This window comes from Solanum tuberosum, unplaced genomic scaffold (assembly GCF_000226075.1).
Source record: "Solanum tuberosum cultivar DM 1-3 516 R44 unplaced genomic scaffold, SolTub_3.0 scf00283, whole genome shotgun sequence".
In the NCBI taxonomy this organism is placed as follows: Eukaryota; Viridiplantae; Streptophyta; class Magnoliopsida; order Solanales; family Solanaceae; genus Solanum; species Solanum tuberosum.
In genome coordinates, this window is record NW_006239207.1 from 189,782 (window position 1) to 204,282 (window position 14,501).

Consider the following 14,501-nt stretch of genomic DNA (forward strand, 5'->3'; position numbering starts at 1 on the left):
TTAGTGATAATCAACTTTATCTTTTCCACTATTAGAGGCTAAAATAATTTGAGTTCATGCTGCTTTGACAGAGATTGACTCTGACTGATTACCAACAAAGTACATTCATCAAGAGGAAGTAGAAATTTACCTAATTTACATTTGAACTTACACATCAATAGTTAAAATACTGTTTTGATATGCACTTGAGCCGAGAGTCTTTTGAAAACAGTCTTTCTACCTCCACGAGGTGATAATAAGGTCTATGTACATTCTATCCTCCCTAGATCCAACTTAGTTAAATTTCACTGAATATGTTGTTGTTGTTGAGGTGTTTGGTCAAACTTTTAGAGAAAAACTAAGTTGTTTTGAACAGTACAATTTGGAAGAGAAGACAAATGAAAAGGGACAGAGGTAGGCAAAGGTCGAGTTATAATAACCAAACAAAGTCAATGACGTACTAATAGTCTAATACTTAAATGCACAGTGTAAATTCGGCATTAATAAGCACCTCCCCTAATAAGTCAAGATAATATTCACAAATAGCCATTTTTTAGTTCCTACATCAACAACATACTCATTGTGATCATACAGGTGGGATATGGGTAGAGTGTACTCATACTTTATTCCTATATTGTATGAGGTAGAAGGTTGTTTCCGACAAACCCTCGGCTAAAGAAAAGTGTTTTAAAAACTAAAGAGTGTAATCAATTGAAATCACCCTGTTCCCATCTCATTGCATCTTTGCTTCACAAGAATCAGAGTTATAGCTTTCACAACATTTGGCATTACTGATTTATACTCTGAGTAATTCGCCTACAAATTGAATCAAAACGTAAAAGAGTTACAAGAACCTCAATCTAGAACATCTGGACCAAGTTTTATTGTCCTTCCTGTGCAACAACAGCACAAAGGGGACAAAATTATGTATACCACAGTTGGTAACAGATCACAAATAATGAACTTTAGATTGCATAGGACAACATGGTTAAGACGGATAGAGACCAGCAAAGCTTATTTAACAGAGACCATTACAGCATTTTCTATCGAGATATGGGCTAAAAACATAGAAACAAGTTCCGCAGCCGGTGAGAGTACATTCTAAAAATACCTTACAGACATGATACAAATTTATGGAGAGAAGGAAGGCAGACAACATGTTTATGAGCGAAAAAAGTAAGCTTAAGCATTGTTATAAGTCAAAGATGTTTGGACCCTGAGTACCTTAGGGGTGTCACTCATAGATCAGCAAATCCACACATTTGAAGTCCCGTCGAGGATTTTTTCTGCAAGAAATCCGTGATTTGAACCAGACTGACCAATGAACTTGGGAGTTAAGTATGTGAGCACATCTAGAAGGTGTGTTTAACCATTACAAGGAGAATTTGTTTACTCCGTCCTTCGTTAGCATTCCTACAAGAGCAGATGCGCTAGACAAGTTATCTTGTTGGCACATCATGGAAATGACCATTTCCCACACTTCTTTACTAATACAATTTACAGAGGCCATGTTATCCAGAGCTCTCAGTAATGATTCTCTATCTCCTTCTTGAATTAGCCCGTCAAATAACTTACACAAACTTGTATCACGAGGAATATATCCTTTGAAAACCATCTCATGTAAAATAACTGCAGCTTCCTTAAACTGCTTCGCTTTACAGAGCCCGTCAAGATATATCCTATAACTAACCACATCGGGTTTACACCTTCGTCTTGGCATATCATCCAAGAGTTCACTAGCTTCTCTTAATTTCCCGTCATCACAAAGGCCCCGAATTATCACATTGCAACTAATTACATCAGGTTTACACCCCTTCCCTTCCATCTCATCCAGAACCTTAAATGCAGAATCAAAGTCTTTCTCCTGACAATAACCATGCATTAATGCATTGAAAGTAACTGTATCACATTTGCATCCATTCTTTTCCATCTCCGTCAACAAACCATAAACTTCATCCCTTCGACCAATCCTAAAATATGCACTAATCAAAGTAGAATACACAGCTGAATCCAATTCCACTTTCTTTCTCAACATCTCCTCCTTCATCTTAACTGCCGCATCCAAATCATCAACCTTACAAAGTCCTTTAATCAACGCAACATACACGAAAGCATTAGGCTTCAACTTAAAATCTCTCTCCATAATCTTTTTCATCCTAAACGCCTCGTCTAACTCTCGATTCATGCAAAGCCCATTAATCAACGTCCCGAAAGTCACCACATTTGGCTGAATTCCTCTCTTACGCATTTCATCAAACACCTCCCGTGCACTATCCAAATCACCACACAAACAACTTACATTCATCAGTATATTAAACGTACAAACATCTGGGGTTGCGTAATTTTCAAAGTTGTTTAACATTTCACGAATCTTGCTGTATTCTTTACAAGCTAAAAGTGCATTCAACAAGCTATTGACAGACTTTATACTTCTATAGCAGCGAAAAGAGGGTATTTCATTATACATATGAAGAGCCTTTTCAGGTAAATGTGCTCTTCCATAGAAAGAGATAACATTGCAGAAAACAACTTCGTTGAGAGAAACTCGAGTGTCGTGTCTTAATTTATCGATGATTTTTTCCATTTCTTGAAAGAGTTTGGCTCTGCCGAGCTTGCAGATGATGAGATCATAGCAGAGTGGAGAATAACGAAAGGGTTTAGTAGTTTTGTTGCTTCCATGGCTGGGATTAGGATTAAGGAAGAGCTGAAGGGCGATTTTAGCATCTTTTTGCTGGCGAAGCAGAGAGGAGAGACTGAAAGATGATACCTTTTTCACTTTCTCCATTTTCGTATTCCCAAACTGTTGGAAGCTCGGTTTGTGCTCAAATGAACCAATTCGCCTTGCATATATGCCACAATCTTCTATTACGAGTCGACTTTGTTAGCGAATACTTTATCGTGTGAAACTTGTTTATATGAATTTAGATTTAGTTGAGCTCGTTATAAGCATCGGATAACCTTTTTGTAGGTTTACTTTTTATATTTCTAATTTTATTAGTGAAAATTATGATTCCGTCATTGAATTTGCATAAATACGATTTTTAAAAAGAATAGATGTAAAAAAAATAATAGATTAAGTACATTAATTTGTTTCAACTATACCTTATTGATTAGCCAATTAAACAACCACTAACAAAATATTAAATCTATATCGAATTAACGGATATTTCATTAGTTCGATTAGCAAATCAATATATATAAATAGATACTAACATTGATTTGCTTCATCTATACCTTAGTACTTATTGATTAACCTATAAAATAACGACTAATAAAACATTAAACTTATATCAAACCAACAAATATCTTATTAGTTAGATTAACGAATTATACTATGTTTATCGAACAAATAGGTTGATACAATTGCCTTTGAGTTTTAGCTTATGTTTTTCAAAAACCCGTCTAAAACCCGCCTCCATTTTTTTCACAAACAATAACCTCCCGCTCTTCTCTTCTGCCCAAATCTGATTCCCAAAACTCTCAATTTTGAATTCAAACTTGAACAATCAAAGAGAAATTGGTGTACAAACAATGAGGGAAGAAGAAATTGAGAGGCTAAGAGGTGTGGTGAGGGATTGTGTGAGTAAACATTTGTATTCATCAGCTATCTTCTTTGCTGATAAAGTAGCTGCAATTACTTCTGACCCAGCTGATATATACATGCAAGCACAAGCTTTGTATCTTGGTCGACACTATCGCCGGGCTTTTCACCTTCTTAATGCTTCTCAAATCGTCCTTCGTGACCTCCGCTTCCGATACCTCGCCGCCAAGTGCCTTGTATGCCCTTTTTACTATACAAGTAATTGAATACTTGATTGTTTATCTGTTCCAAGCTAATTCGGGTCATGTCGAGGTCTAATTGCCTCCATTTTGTTCCAAGATTGTGTCTTTTTGCACTTTTATAAATAAGGTTATCTGGGATCTTCATGTTTATGTGTTAATTGAATAAAAGGTTACTTATGCATTGTAATTTTATGTTAAGTGGTAATTAACAAAAGTAGGTTTAGGCTCTAGTAGCAAAATGGGGCAAAAACTACCCAAAGAACTGTTTTTTGGTACTTGTTTATATGGTGTTATTGGGGATTCAACATGTTTAGTGGTGCTCCTTAAATATTAATTGAGTTATACAGGCTACTTGTTGTGCTTTAACTTTAGAAGTGGTGATTCAGCAAAGTAGGTTCAGCCTCTAGTATGGTTGTGCTTTAGTTATCACTAGTAAATGGGACACAAATACTACACAAAGAATTGTATTTTAAGCTGTTATCGAGCAGTGCGTTGGACCCTATTATGTAAAACTTCATATGTTTCTAGATGCTTGAAACTTGATTCAGGTGTTAAATTTCAGGGGTTGACATCATTTGCCAGATGCTTGTTAATATATTTAAGATGATTCGATCATATATCAGTGAGGTTGCTTGAAAATGTGAAGGCTTGATAAAACTCTGTTTCTTTTTTGCATAAGCTACTTTTTCCCATCCCAAGTAATGTTTTGGACTTTCACCCCCTATCTATACTATAACCTCAAACCTCTTTCTACTTTCTGTGCACCAAATGTTGATTGAGGAGATGAAAGAAGCACACCGTGGAATCAAACCAGTCTTTTTCCTTAAATGGTGAAAGTTGAGAGTGAAAATCTACACTCGAAAAAAAAATCTACACTTGAAAGCATACACTTGTTAGAGGTGATCCCCACCTCCCCTTTTCACCTAATCCATTAGTTCACAGCTTCGCCACTCTATCTAGGATCGAGCTACCACGCTCTTGAAACCCTGTAAATTTGCTTTATTCAATGAGAATATAAAGAAAACTAGCAATTCTAATAAAAAAGATAAGTGGATCAGATTCTGGTTCTATTCTTCTTTGTTTGTCTTCCCTAACTTGAAGTGTTACAGTTGCAGCACTGCAGAACACTAAAAAATTAACTCAACAACATAGTACGTGATAGTATTTCCAGCCTGACAAGCCCCACTAACCTTCTACTGTCATTGAATGCCTGCTTGACGCATTCATAAGCCATGAAACTACGTGCAAAAAGGTTTAGTGCTTCACCTTGCTTGGGCGGCGCTTCAGTGCAAACACAAAGGTGTTAAGGCGTGTGTCTCAGAGTCCAACTGTCTTAAAGAGAGGGCTAAATAATAAATATTTCACCTAATTGTAATTTTGAAAATGATTTATGTAATTGTTATTTGTGTTTATAGTTATTATTCTTGAACTACTACATATTTTTATTTTTTTGTTAATTAGAATCCCATGCTTTATTTGCGTGTAGTGCTTAAAGTCAGACATTTGCGCTTCTTTTCACTTTTTGCTATTGATAACATGGCTGCCTACATTGGGCAAGGTGCTACCATTTGAATGTAGGTTGCCGTCTTTCCTCTTTCAGTTATCAACATGTCACGCCCTTAAGTATGATTATGGTTAGGTTACAATCTGTAGTATCTGTCCCATAAACTAGGGTCTTATTATGAATCAATCAATCAACGAAGCCTCAATCCCTAAATAAATGGGATTAACTATAAATGCTAGTTGGATCAAGACTAATTAGGCATTCTCCAAAACAAGAGGTCATCATAATCTTGCACTTATCCCTACACTAACATACAAGTAATTTCTGTATTTTTAGGAAGAGCTGAAGGAGTGGGATCAATGTCTTCTAATGCTGGGTGATGCTAAAGTGGATGAATATGGAAATATTACTGATACAAGAGAGTGCAACAGCATGTACTTAGACAAGGATGGTGAAGATCGTGAAATAAATGTAAGTTTCTCCTTTCTCCCTGACTTAGTGGGGATTTCCGGTGGAATCTGTTATGAGTCCCTACGTTTCCACAGAATCAAAATGCTCTATGTAAATCTTTGACAGATTTTATCAGCAATATGCTTTTTGAGGGGCAAGGCTTATGAAGCGTTGGAGAATCGTGCACAGGCTCGACTATGGTTAGTGATAGTTTGGATATAAGACACTGATGTTCATTGATATAATTTTGGATTACAGATTTGGTCTTTACAACCTTTGTACCTCCACAAGGTAGGGGTAAGGTCTGCATACACTCTACCCTCCCCAAATCCCACTTGTGTGATTTCACTAGGTATGTTGTTGTTGTAGGTTTGGTCTGAATTTCTTGTGTGACAGGGGGGAGATTGCTCGGTGCTCTAGTTTTCTGTTTGGCTGGTAATCATGTTTTCAGACTAGTTATGAGGGAGAAGAAATGATAGTAAGTATAGGAAGTGAGGCAAAATGACTTTCCACATTTAATTCGAACATAGTACGTCTTAGCAAATCAAATAAGCAAGGAATGAAGAAGTTTAACAGTGTTATTTTGGTTCTTTGAGATAAAAGTGGTAAATACTCTAAACCACATTCTATCTCTTCTTTTTTCTTCTCAAAAAAGTGATAAAAGTGGGTTAGAGTATTTAAATTCCTTGCATCTGATTTCTGGTAGTTTCTTAAACTCAAAAGAATAATAACATTCAGAAAGAGCTAATTATTTTAATTATTGATGTCGAAGTAATTAACTTTTGACTATATCCTATCATACGGATGAACCTTTTGTTTACAGACCCCATCCTTTCCCTCGTTTTGTCTCTTTCATTTGTTGTTTTTTAATACAATAAAGAAATTATTGGTTCCCCTTAATATAACTGTAGGAACAAATTATCCTCGTCTTTTTTCTTCATCTTCTTACCTCTCATTCCTTGCTTTTTTGTGCATAGAATTAGGTTAGAAAATGAATCTTGAGGATCCTATCTGATAAAGAGATGTATTCAGTCTCAAGTTAACTGTATTGCAAGAGATATCATTGAATCTGATGTTAAGGAATTACAGTTCCATCATGTGCTGAGCTGTCTTTCCTTACTTCTCAATATTGGTCTAGCGGTTAAAATTCAGTTATATCATTGGAAGGAGCTGACTTGTTATAACTCCATGACACTTTCTTAGGTATAAAGCTGCTATCAAGGCTGATCCTTTGTGTTATGAGGTATGTAAGTTTTGCTATTCTAGTCTTTCTTCTGTAATTGATGGAAGTCTTTATCTAGGGGTTGGTTAGTATGTCTCTTGGTTTCTTGTTTAGCTTTTTTCTCCTCCTTTGGTATGGCTAAGGAATTAATCTTCGCAATTACTGTATTAGTGGCCACATTTATATTGGTAAAATTCTGGAAAATACTTGGTTATCTTATTCATGTTTTTCCTAATCGTAGAAGCATCATAGGTCCTTCATGCTTTCAATTCCGTGACATTCTTATGAAATTTATCTATGCTCATTTTATCATTTTCAGGCATTGGAATGTCTGATAGAGAATCACATGCTCACTTGTGATGAAGGTGAGAAACTTTGCTGGTCAAAGTGGATCTTTTTTCTTCTTGGAACTATGAAATAGTACAAGCTAGTTTATAGAATCAAAATGTCTTAAAACAATGCAAGTACTTTTGGAGGGAGACCGAGTTGATTGTACTCCAAAAATCCTTGGTGTGTGTTCTTATAAGTAATGCACATTCTCTTTCTTTTAATATAACATTCTATTATTGTTCACTGTTCAGTGCTGTTAAAGGCCCGTAATATGCTCAAACTCTAAAGCTGTGCAGGGGCAGTTGGCTGCTTATGTTGCTTAGGCAGTATCTATATAGGCTACAAGAATAAGGGATCCTCTTCATCGCCTATAAGCTCGATCTTGTAGGGAGTGGAATTAAATAATATATATAACTGGAGAATACTTGTAAACCCCCCTGGCAAAGTGGTATATTAATTGATTAAGAAATGTTATATAAATTTGTGTGTCATTAGAAATATAAAGTTAGAAATTTAGTAGGGAAGTAGCCACTAAGCCTAAATTAGAAAACCAAACCCCTTCTTAGCATTAGAATCAGAAATTTTAAATAGTTTTTGGAACAATCGATATGTTAAATATGCACTTAACTGTAGCTTCTCAAATTCCTTGATCCTATAAGTATTACTCGTGTTATATTTATATTTTCAGATCACATTTATATTTTTCATTTTTTCCTTTTGCACCTTTATTTACCAAGGCCTGCTCTTTAATTGTGTTTTGCACTTAAAATCTTGATGAATTTTGGCATTTTTCCTGCTTTTACCTTTTATAATGCTATTTATTGTTGATACTATTATTGAAAACTGCTAAATTTTTTAGATGATAGTATTATTGTGTTAATGTTATCTTTGTTAAAGGAATTATTATGAGAAATTGACCAATCCAGTTGCTAGTGAATTTCAGAGAAAACCCTGCTCTCATGTTTGCAATTTGGTCCTGAAGATGGGTGGCTCTCTTCATTCTATTCTTGTTTGATAAAGAAGGTAATCACTTCTTATAAGACTACATTGTATTCCATATGGTCTTCTTTATCTATCATAAACGCTTAACTTTTAAGTTTCACTCAGTTGAAAAATAGAATATTGAATTTGGTACTTTATGTTGATAAATAGACAGAAGCTGTACTTGAATTTTCACAGAAATGTTGAAATGTTTTATCATTTGCATAGAATAAGTTTAATTTTATGTTTTGCGTATCCATTTACTCCTCAATGGAATAATTTTTTCCTTTTCCCGTGCTTCTCAGTATGATAAAGAAAATGTGGTGGAGGCTAAATTTAGAGAGCTGGAACAGAGTGGACCTAATACAAAGCTGTCGGACAAATCTGTTTTGTGTACGCTTAAATCCAACACTGATCTTTTGGCCTGCAAAGCTGAGTACTATCATCAGTGCGGTGAATATCAGAAATGCTTTGAACTAACATCTGAGTAAGTTGGTAACCCACCAGAAAGGAGTTTATGTCTTTTTATGCTTTTGCTTGATCTTATTGTATACTGAGCACCTGTATTTCGGTACCTACTTTACATCACTACTTGAAATTTGGCAACTGTTTCCTTTTCCTCTTATACTTTGGTACATGATAAAATTCAGATTGCTTGAAAAGGATCCGTTCCACCTCAAGTGTACCCTGGTGCACTTAGCAGCAGCAATGGAGTTGGGACATTCCAATGAGCTGTATCTTATGGCTTGCAATTTAGTGAAGGATTATCCTCAAAAGTGAGTGGGCAGGGCTTGAGTTTTGAAAAATATATTGCTGCATATTCGTTCACAAGGCATAACTATTGCATGAAGATTTTCATTTCTGAATAAACCTAAAGTATGAAAAATTCTTATTAATCAAGAAAAATGTGATTCTACTCATAGCCTTTTGCTGGGAGTTGAGTTCTTTTCAAGGTCAATAGAGTTAAGAGTGATTATTCATGCAAAGGTCTCTTTTCTTGTTGACATTTAACCTATATGTTACCCTGATCATTCATTTCGATAGACATGGCAACAAACAAGACTACAAGAGAGGGTGGGGGATCGAGTTGGGATTTCAAACAAATTTTGCTATTCTGAATTTCTGATATGTCAATCAAGTGATAATTTCTAAGTTCACAACCAATCTAATATCACTTGTTCTTTTCATGTAACATATTAAACAATATTATTCAAAAGAATGGTAAAAGAAAAAGATAACATAGTTTAGGAATAGAAAAAGGAAAACCAAATAATGACAGCATGATATACCCTGGTTCAAAAACTTGCCTATTCTAGTACTCACACCCAACTTTAGTATCTTTTAGAAGGTGGTTTTCGAGCCAGCTTGCATATAGATCTATATTCCACGGGATACTGCTCTCTTCCACAGGCAAAAGTACCGGTGTCAGTTGAGTAGATAACTAGCAGAGAGGAATCTCCATAGGTAGGTGTCAGTTTAGTAGATAACAATTCAAAGTCTTAAATGTATGCGATGTGGCATTGAATTTATGTTTTGCATCATTTCAAAAGAATAGGCTCTAGCCTATTGGTGGATAAATTAGCATAAGGTGGACTTGGAAAGATGGCGCGTCAATTTGTTTGGATTGATGATAAGTTTTATTCCTTTTCTATGTCCATTATTTGTGGTGAAAACTACTATTATATGATTGCCTCACTAGACCATGTTGTTTATTCAGGGCTCTGTCATGGTTTGCGGTTGGTTGCTACTACTATTGTATCAAGAAATATGACCAAGCACGCCGTTATTTTAGGTAAAAATATTTGTCATCATGTCGTGAAGAAGAGAGTTTGTAATTCTACCCATCTTTCTCTCTCGTGGAACTTCTTTGTACGACAATATTTCTGGCCAAACATTCTCTTCAAGGTTTGGAATATGGAATATGTTTTTCTGCCCTCTTTGTCTTATGCAACACTACTGGTACATGTTACTATAGTTCTAGTCTTTTGTATCCTGTACCATCTTGGTAGTTTTCCTTTTTCTTTAGTAGCATATTACCTCATCAAAAAAAAAGTCTACGTAAGAATCTGAGTGGTGGGTAGTGATATTAAAAGTAAATTTCTACCGAAAGTTTGACTGGATCATATGAAATTCTTCTAAGATTTTTGTGATCTCTGATTTCCCATGTCAAATAAAATGTATCCTTTGGGTGGTGATTTTCTACTTTACTGCTCCGTCACTGAAGTGAAGACTGGTCCTTCCATTGAAGATATTAAATGATATGTTTTCCTGAATGAATTACTCTTATCAATTTAATTTTACCTGATAAAATGGATAATCTTAGCAATCGTGTAAGTGCTTAAGCTTTGAGAGCTAAGTGCTATCTCATATTTCTGGTTCTTTGGATATTCTAAGGTAGCTTACAAATAATTCATGCACATTCAGTTGTTGAGGGTCTTATTTTGTATTCTGATTTTTTATATTTGGCAGTAAGGCAACAAGCTTAGATGGAACATTTGCTTCAGCTTGGATTGGATATGGGAATGCTTATGCAGCTCAAGAAGAAGGAGACCAGGCAATGTCAGCTTACCGCACTGCTGCTAGATTGTTTCCTGGGTAAATCCTATTTTTGCTTGATAATTTTGTCTTCTCCTAGCTGTGACAGACCTAGTATTTTCAAATTTTCTGATAGACTTGAACTTTTATTTGTGCTAGTTCTTTCATCTATACTAAGTTGAACGAAAAAGGGCCAAAAAATTCCTCTAACCTATTGAATTTGGCTAAAACATGCCCTCCTCACCCCTACTGGACCAACAATGCCCTCAACGTTATTTTTGGCCGAAAAATGTCCCTAAAACTAATAGTTGACTAGTCGTCTAGATGAGGTTTATTACAAGCCACATGGCAGTGTAGGATGTCAGACAAGCTGTCACAATAGATCATGCATACATATCTCAACAATATCATGTCGCTGTACCCCTCGCAATCATGGCTCACTCCAGATCTGGTCACCAGATTTCAGCCACTGGCAAGCTGCAAATTTGTCTGATACGACCCCGAGCCCTGTGGGTCTCAACCTGAACTATGTCAACAGGTCCCAAAACATAATACCAACCAATTACAAAGTCTCAAAGTATGAATTGGGACACAAATAATCAAAAAGAAGGATTGAGTTCTTAGATGAATTGAACTCAACTCAACTCAGAAAAAAGAAGGAACAAACACAAAACAAAGGCGGATTTTTTGTAATGGAGATAATTTTTGTACTTTGGCCCACTAGAGTAACTTCCTATCTTGCAGTCCCTCTTATAACTTATAAGGGTGTACATTTTCCTTGACAGGTTGAATCCTTAATTTTCTTTTTTCCAGGTACCATTTGCCTACTTTGTACATTGGAATGGAATATATGCGTACTCATAGCTTTAAACTGGCTGAGCAGGTGATTATACATTGTCTGTGGTTTCCTATGTTCAACTCTTGGTTATGCTTAGGTTGTGAGAAAAAATATTCTCTTCTCTGAGTCTGCAAAAGTATGCGTGCTCGTGCTGGTTGTTCACCCTGAAGTCTACGGACAATTGTCTGGAGTTCCCCCGAATAATAGCGCTGATAATGTTTCCCTTCAGTTTTTTATGCAGGCAAAGTCAATATGCCCCTCAGATCCACTTGTATATAATGAACTTGGAGTTGTTGCTTATCATATGAAGGAGTAAGGGTCTTTACTCTTGTGAATTTGCGACATTTATGATTTAGTTGCGTAACATTTCTCTCATTTATCCTCTAGAAGTGATAAAACATGTATTTTCTGTGTTAATCTCAAACAGTTTACATTTTGAAAGTTATGGATATATTGTTCTGAAGTCTAGTTCAACCTACTATACTTGAGTATCTTGCCCCTTAGTACGAAAAATTCTGATGATTTTTCTCTTGTTATAATCTTATCCGTTGTACCAAAACTTTATTTATTTTTCTCTTCGAACTCTGTCAGGTATAAGAAAGCAGTGCGGTGGTTTGAGAAAACATTGTCTCACATTCCATCTTCCTTAAGTGAGATGTGGGAATCAACAGTAATCAATCTTGCTCATGCCCTCAGAAAATTAAAGTAAGTGACTTATGCTAATATTAGTTTTGTAACGTACAAGTTGTAGTTTGGTGGCCATTTGTTTTCCTTCTCATTAGATCCAAAAAACAACATAGATAACGAGGTTACATGTCCTCTGGTTTGCTATCATAGTATTCTTCGATGAGGTTCGTATTTCAAAAAGTTCTTTAAATGTTAAGAAGATTTATCACATATTTGTTTAGGTTAATGTGCTAATGAGTTTACCAGCTGGAGAAAGCAGAACAGCTTTACCAGCTGTGTGATTAGTACTTTCTTTTCTTTGAAAAAAAAAACATGCAATGGAGTTAATATACGGAAGATGCTTTGAATCACTTGAGAGAACTTTTTAGTCCTTAGGTTATTGATTATATGGCCAATGGTCATTCTGTAGGGAATTAATTGGTTCAGCTTAACCCAATATTTTGATACCGAACATTGATAGATATATGCAATAAACAAAATTTTAATGCATATTACCCTTTGAACCCATAATTTCAAAAGTAGAATGAGTTCAGTGTTAAGCACTTTAAAGGCTAAACCCAACAATTTAAATCTCGGATTCACCTTTGAAGGTAAGTTTGTAAACATTTTAGCTGTAAGTAAGATTAAGCAAAACTTTCTTTCAGGAGGTACAATGAGGCAATCGCATATTATGAGAGAGCCCTTGCATTGTCTACAAGAAGTCTAAGTACTTATGCTGGTCTTGCATACACTTATCATCTCCAGGTAATAAATCTCCAAAAAAAGAGAAATTTCTCTGATTGTATATGGTGTCCGAAGTTACAAACTTGGCTCTGATATGTTGTTGCAATTGTGCAGAATAATTACACAGCAGCTATTACATACTATCACAAGGTGAGTTTCCAATTCAAAATGTGTAAATACGCTATTTGGTCTGATAGTGTTTACATAAGAGTTTTGCACAAATCAATATTGAGACTGTTGTTCCATTTCCCAAACAGGCGTTGTGGTTCAAACCGGATGATCAATTCTGCACAGAAATGTTAACTTTAGCTCTTGTTGATGAAAGCCGCCATGGAATTGACCCAATAGTTGGATCTCGTTCTGGTGGTCTGTTTATGTAATATAGAACTCAAGGATGAGAATTCTCTGGTAATGTCATTTATATGATTTCTCCAAAAGTTTAGGAAAACAGTGTACAAGATTTACTTTTATCTTGTTGTATCATAGACTAGTAGGAGCAGGTGTTGATAAATTTGTATCTACATATAAAGTTTATAACTAGATTCTCCTTTTCTATTATAAGGTGTATGCACCAGCAGCTTGTCTCAAACCATACAATGCCTTCTTTAGCAGGCATAGTTAAGGTCTTTCATTGTCATGCTTACATGACAAATTGTATGTTTAATTAGATAATTTATAGTCATATAAATATCTATAATTTATTTTAGTCCATACTTATTAAACAATGTTATCACATAAATTGAGACAGTAAAAAGTAATTTTTTTTTTGCTGATGCTGAGTTATCAGAGATGTCAAAGCTTTTCTTCATTTACTCCCAACGTGTCATAATTCATATGAATGCATTTATCGTAGGCATCATGTAGGCCCTTTTTTATGTATGTTAGGTAAGTATCCTTTTACTTTTCTGTCATTATTGACAATTTTAAGATTTCTTAAATGTTGCAATAAAAGTTTGATGACAAGTGAGACGTGCAAACGCCAACTTACTATAATTTGACCCCATCATGTATTTAATTTTCATTTAACCCTACTCCATACTTCAAAGGTTCTCTTTTTGTATTTCTTTTGTAGTCAAAGAATTTTATTTTCTACCACAAAAATAATGATTTTTCAATCGTTGAAAAAATATTTGTAAAGATAATACGATTTTATTTATTAATTTATAAATCAAGATATAAGTAATTATTTTTTTTCCATTTTCCCCATAATATTAAATGTTTTTGTAAGTATAAATATCATAAAGTTTGTCAATTATTTATTTTGATATTGATAGATAAGACACATAAATAAATATAATGTATTAAAAAGATTTATGTTTGGAGATGCATTTTACTTTTATAAAAAATAAAATTGAAGTCGTATGAGGAAATGAAATTTCTGCTAAAAACTGATAGGAACTTGAAAATCTTTGAAGATTTTCAAAATCTAATCAAATTTCATGATATAACATATATTTGAAGATAAATTA

General features: G+C 34.8%; 2 protein-coding genes across 2 annotated transcripts; one reads left to right on the plus strand and one right to left on the minus strand.

Moving 5' to 3' along the window:
• Positions 1–967: 967 nt before the first annotated feature.
• On the minus strand, positions 968–2,859 carry LOC102600969 (putative pentatricopeptide repeat-containing protein At1g53330). The gene has a single exon (XM_006358872.2). It carries the CDS (start codon positions 2,762–2,764, stop codon positions 1,352–1,354), a length of 1,413 nt encoding a protein of 470 aa, XP_006358934.1. The 5' UTR covers positions 2,765–2,859; the 3' UTR covers positions 968–1,351.
• Positions 2,860–3,347: 488 nt separating this feature from the next.
• LOC102601313 (anaphase-promoting complex subunit 6) lies at positions 3,348–13,675 on the plus strand. The gene is made up of 16 exons (XM_006358873.2): positions 3,348–3,756; positions 5,603–5,737; positions 5,843–5,916; positions 6,920–6,959; positions 7,258–7,303; positions 8,212–8,291; positions 8,555–8,736; positions 8,900–9,025; positions 9,967–10,041; positions 10,719–10,844; positions 11,598–11,667; positions 11,852–11,934; positions 12,214–12,327; positions 12,954–13,053; positions 13,147–13,182; positions 13,290–13,675. The coding sequence occupies exons 1-16, from the start codon at positions 3,511–3,513 to the stop codon at positions 13,410–13,412; spliced, it is 1,656 nt and encodes a 551-aa protein (XP_006358935.1). The 5' UTR covers positions 3,348–3,510; the 3' UTR covers positions 13,413–13,675.
• The last annotated feature ends 826 nt before the right edge of the window (positions 13,676–14,501 follow it).

Bases quoted from the DNA above. Each gene is read 5' to 3' on its own strand.
- LOC102600969 (XM_006358872.2), bottom strand. From the start codon at position 2,764: ATGGAGAAAGTGAAAAAGGTATCATCTTTCAGTCTCTCCTCTCTGCTT.
- LOC102601313 (XM_006358873.2), top strand. From the start codon at position 3,511: ATGAGGGAAGAAGAAATTGAGAGGCTAAGAGGTGTGGTGAGGGATTGT. The intron at 3,757-5,602 runs GTATGCCCTTTT...CTGTATTTTTAG, and splicing joins ACCTCGCCGCCAAGTGCCTT to GAAGAGCTGAAGGAGTGGGA. The intron at 5,738-5,842 runs GTAAGTTTCTCC...AATCTTTGACAG, and splicing joins GTGAAGATCGTGAAATAAAT to ATTTTATCAGCAATATGCTT.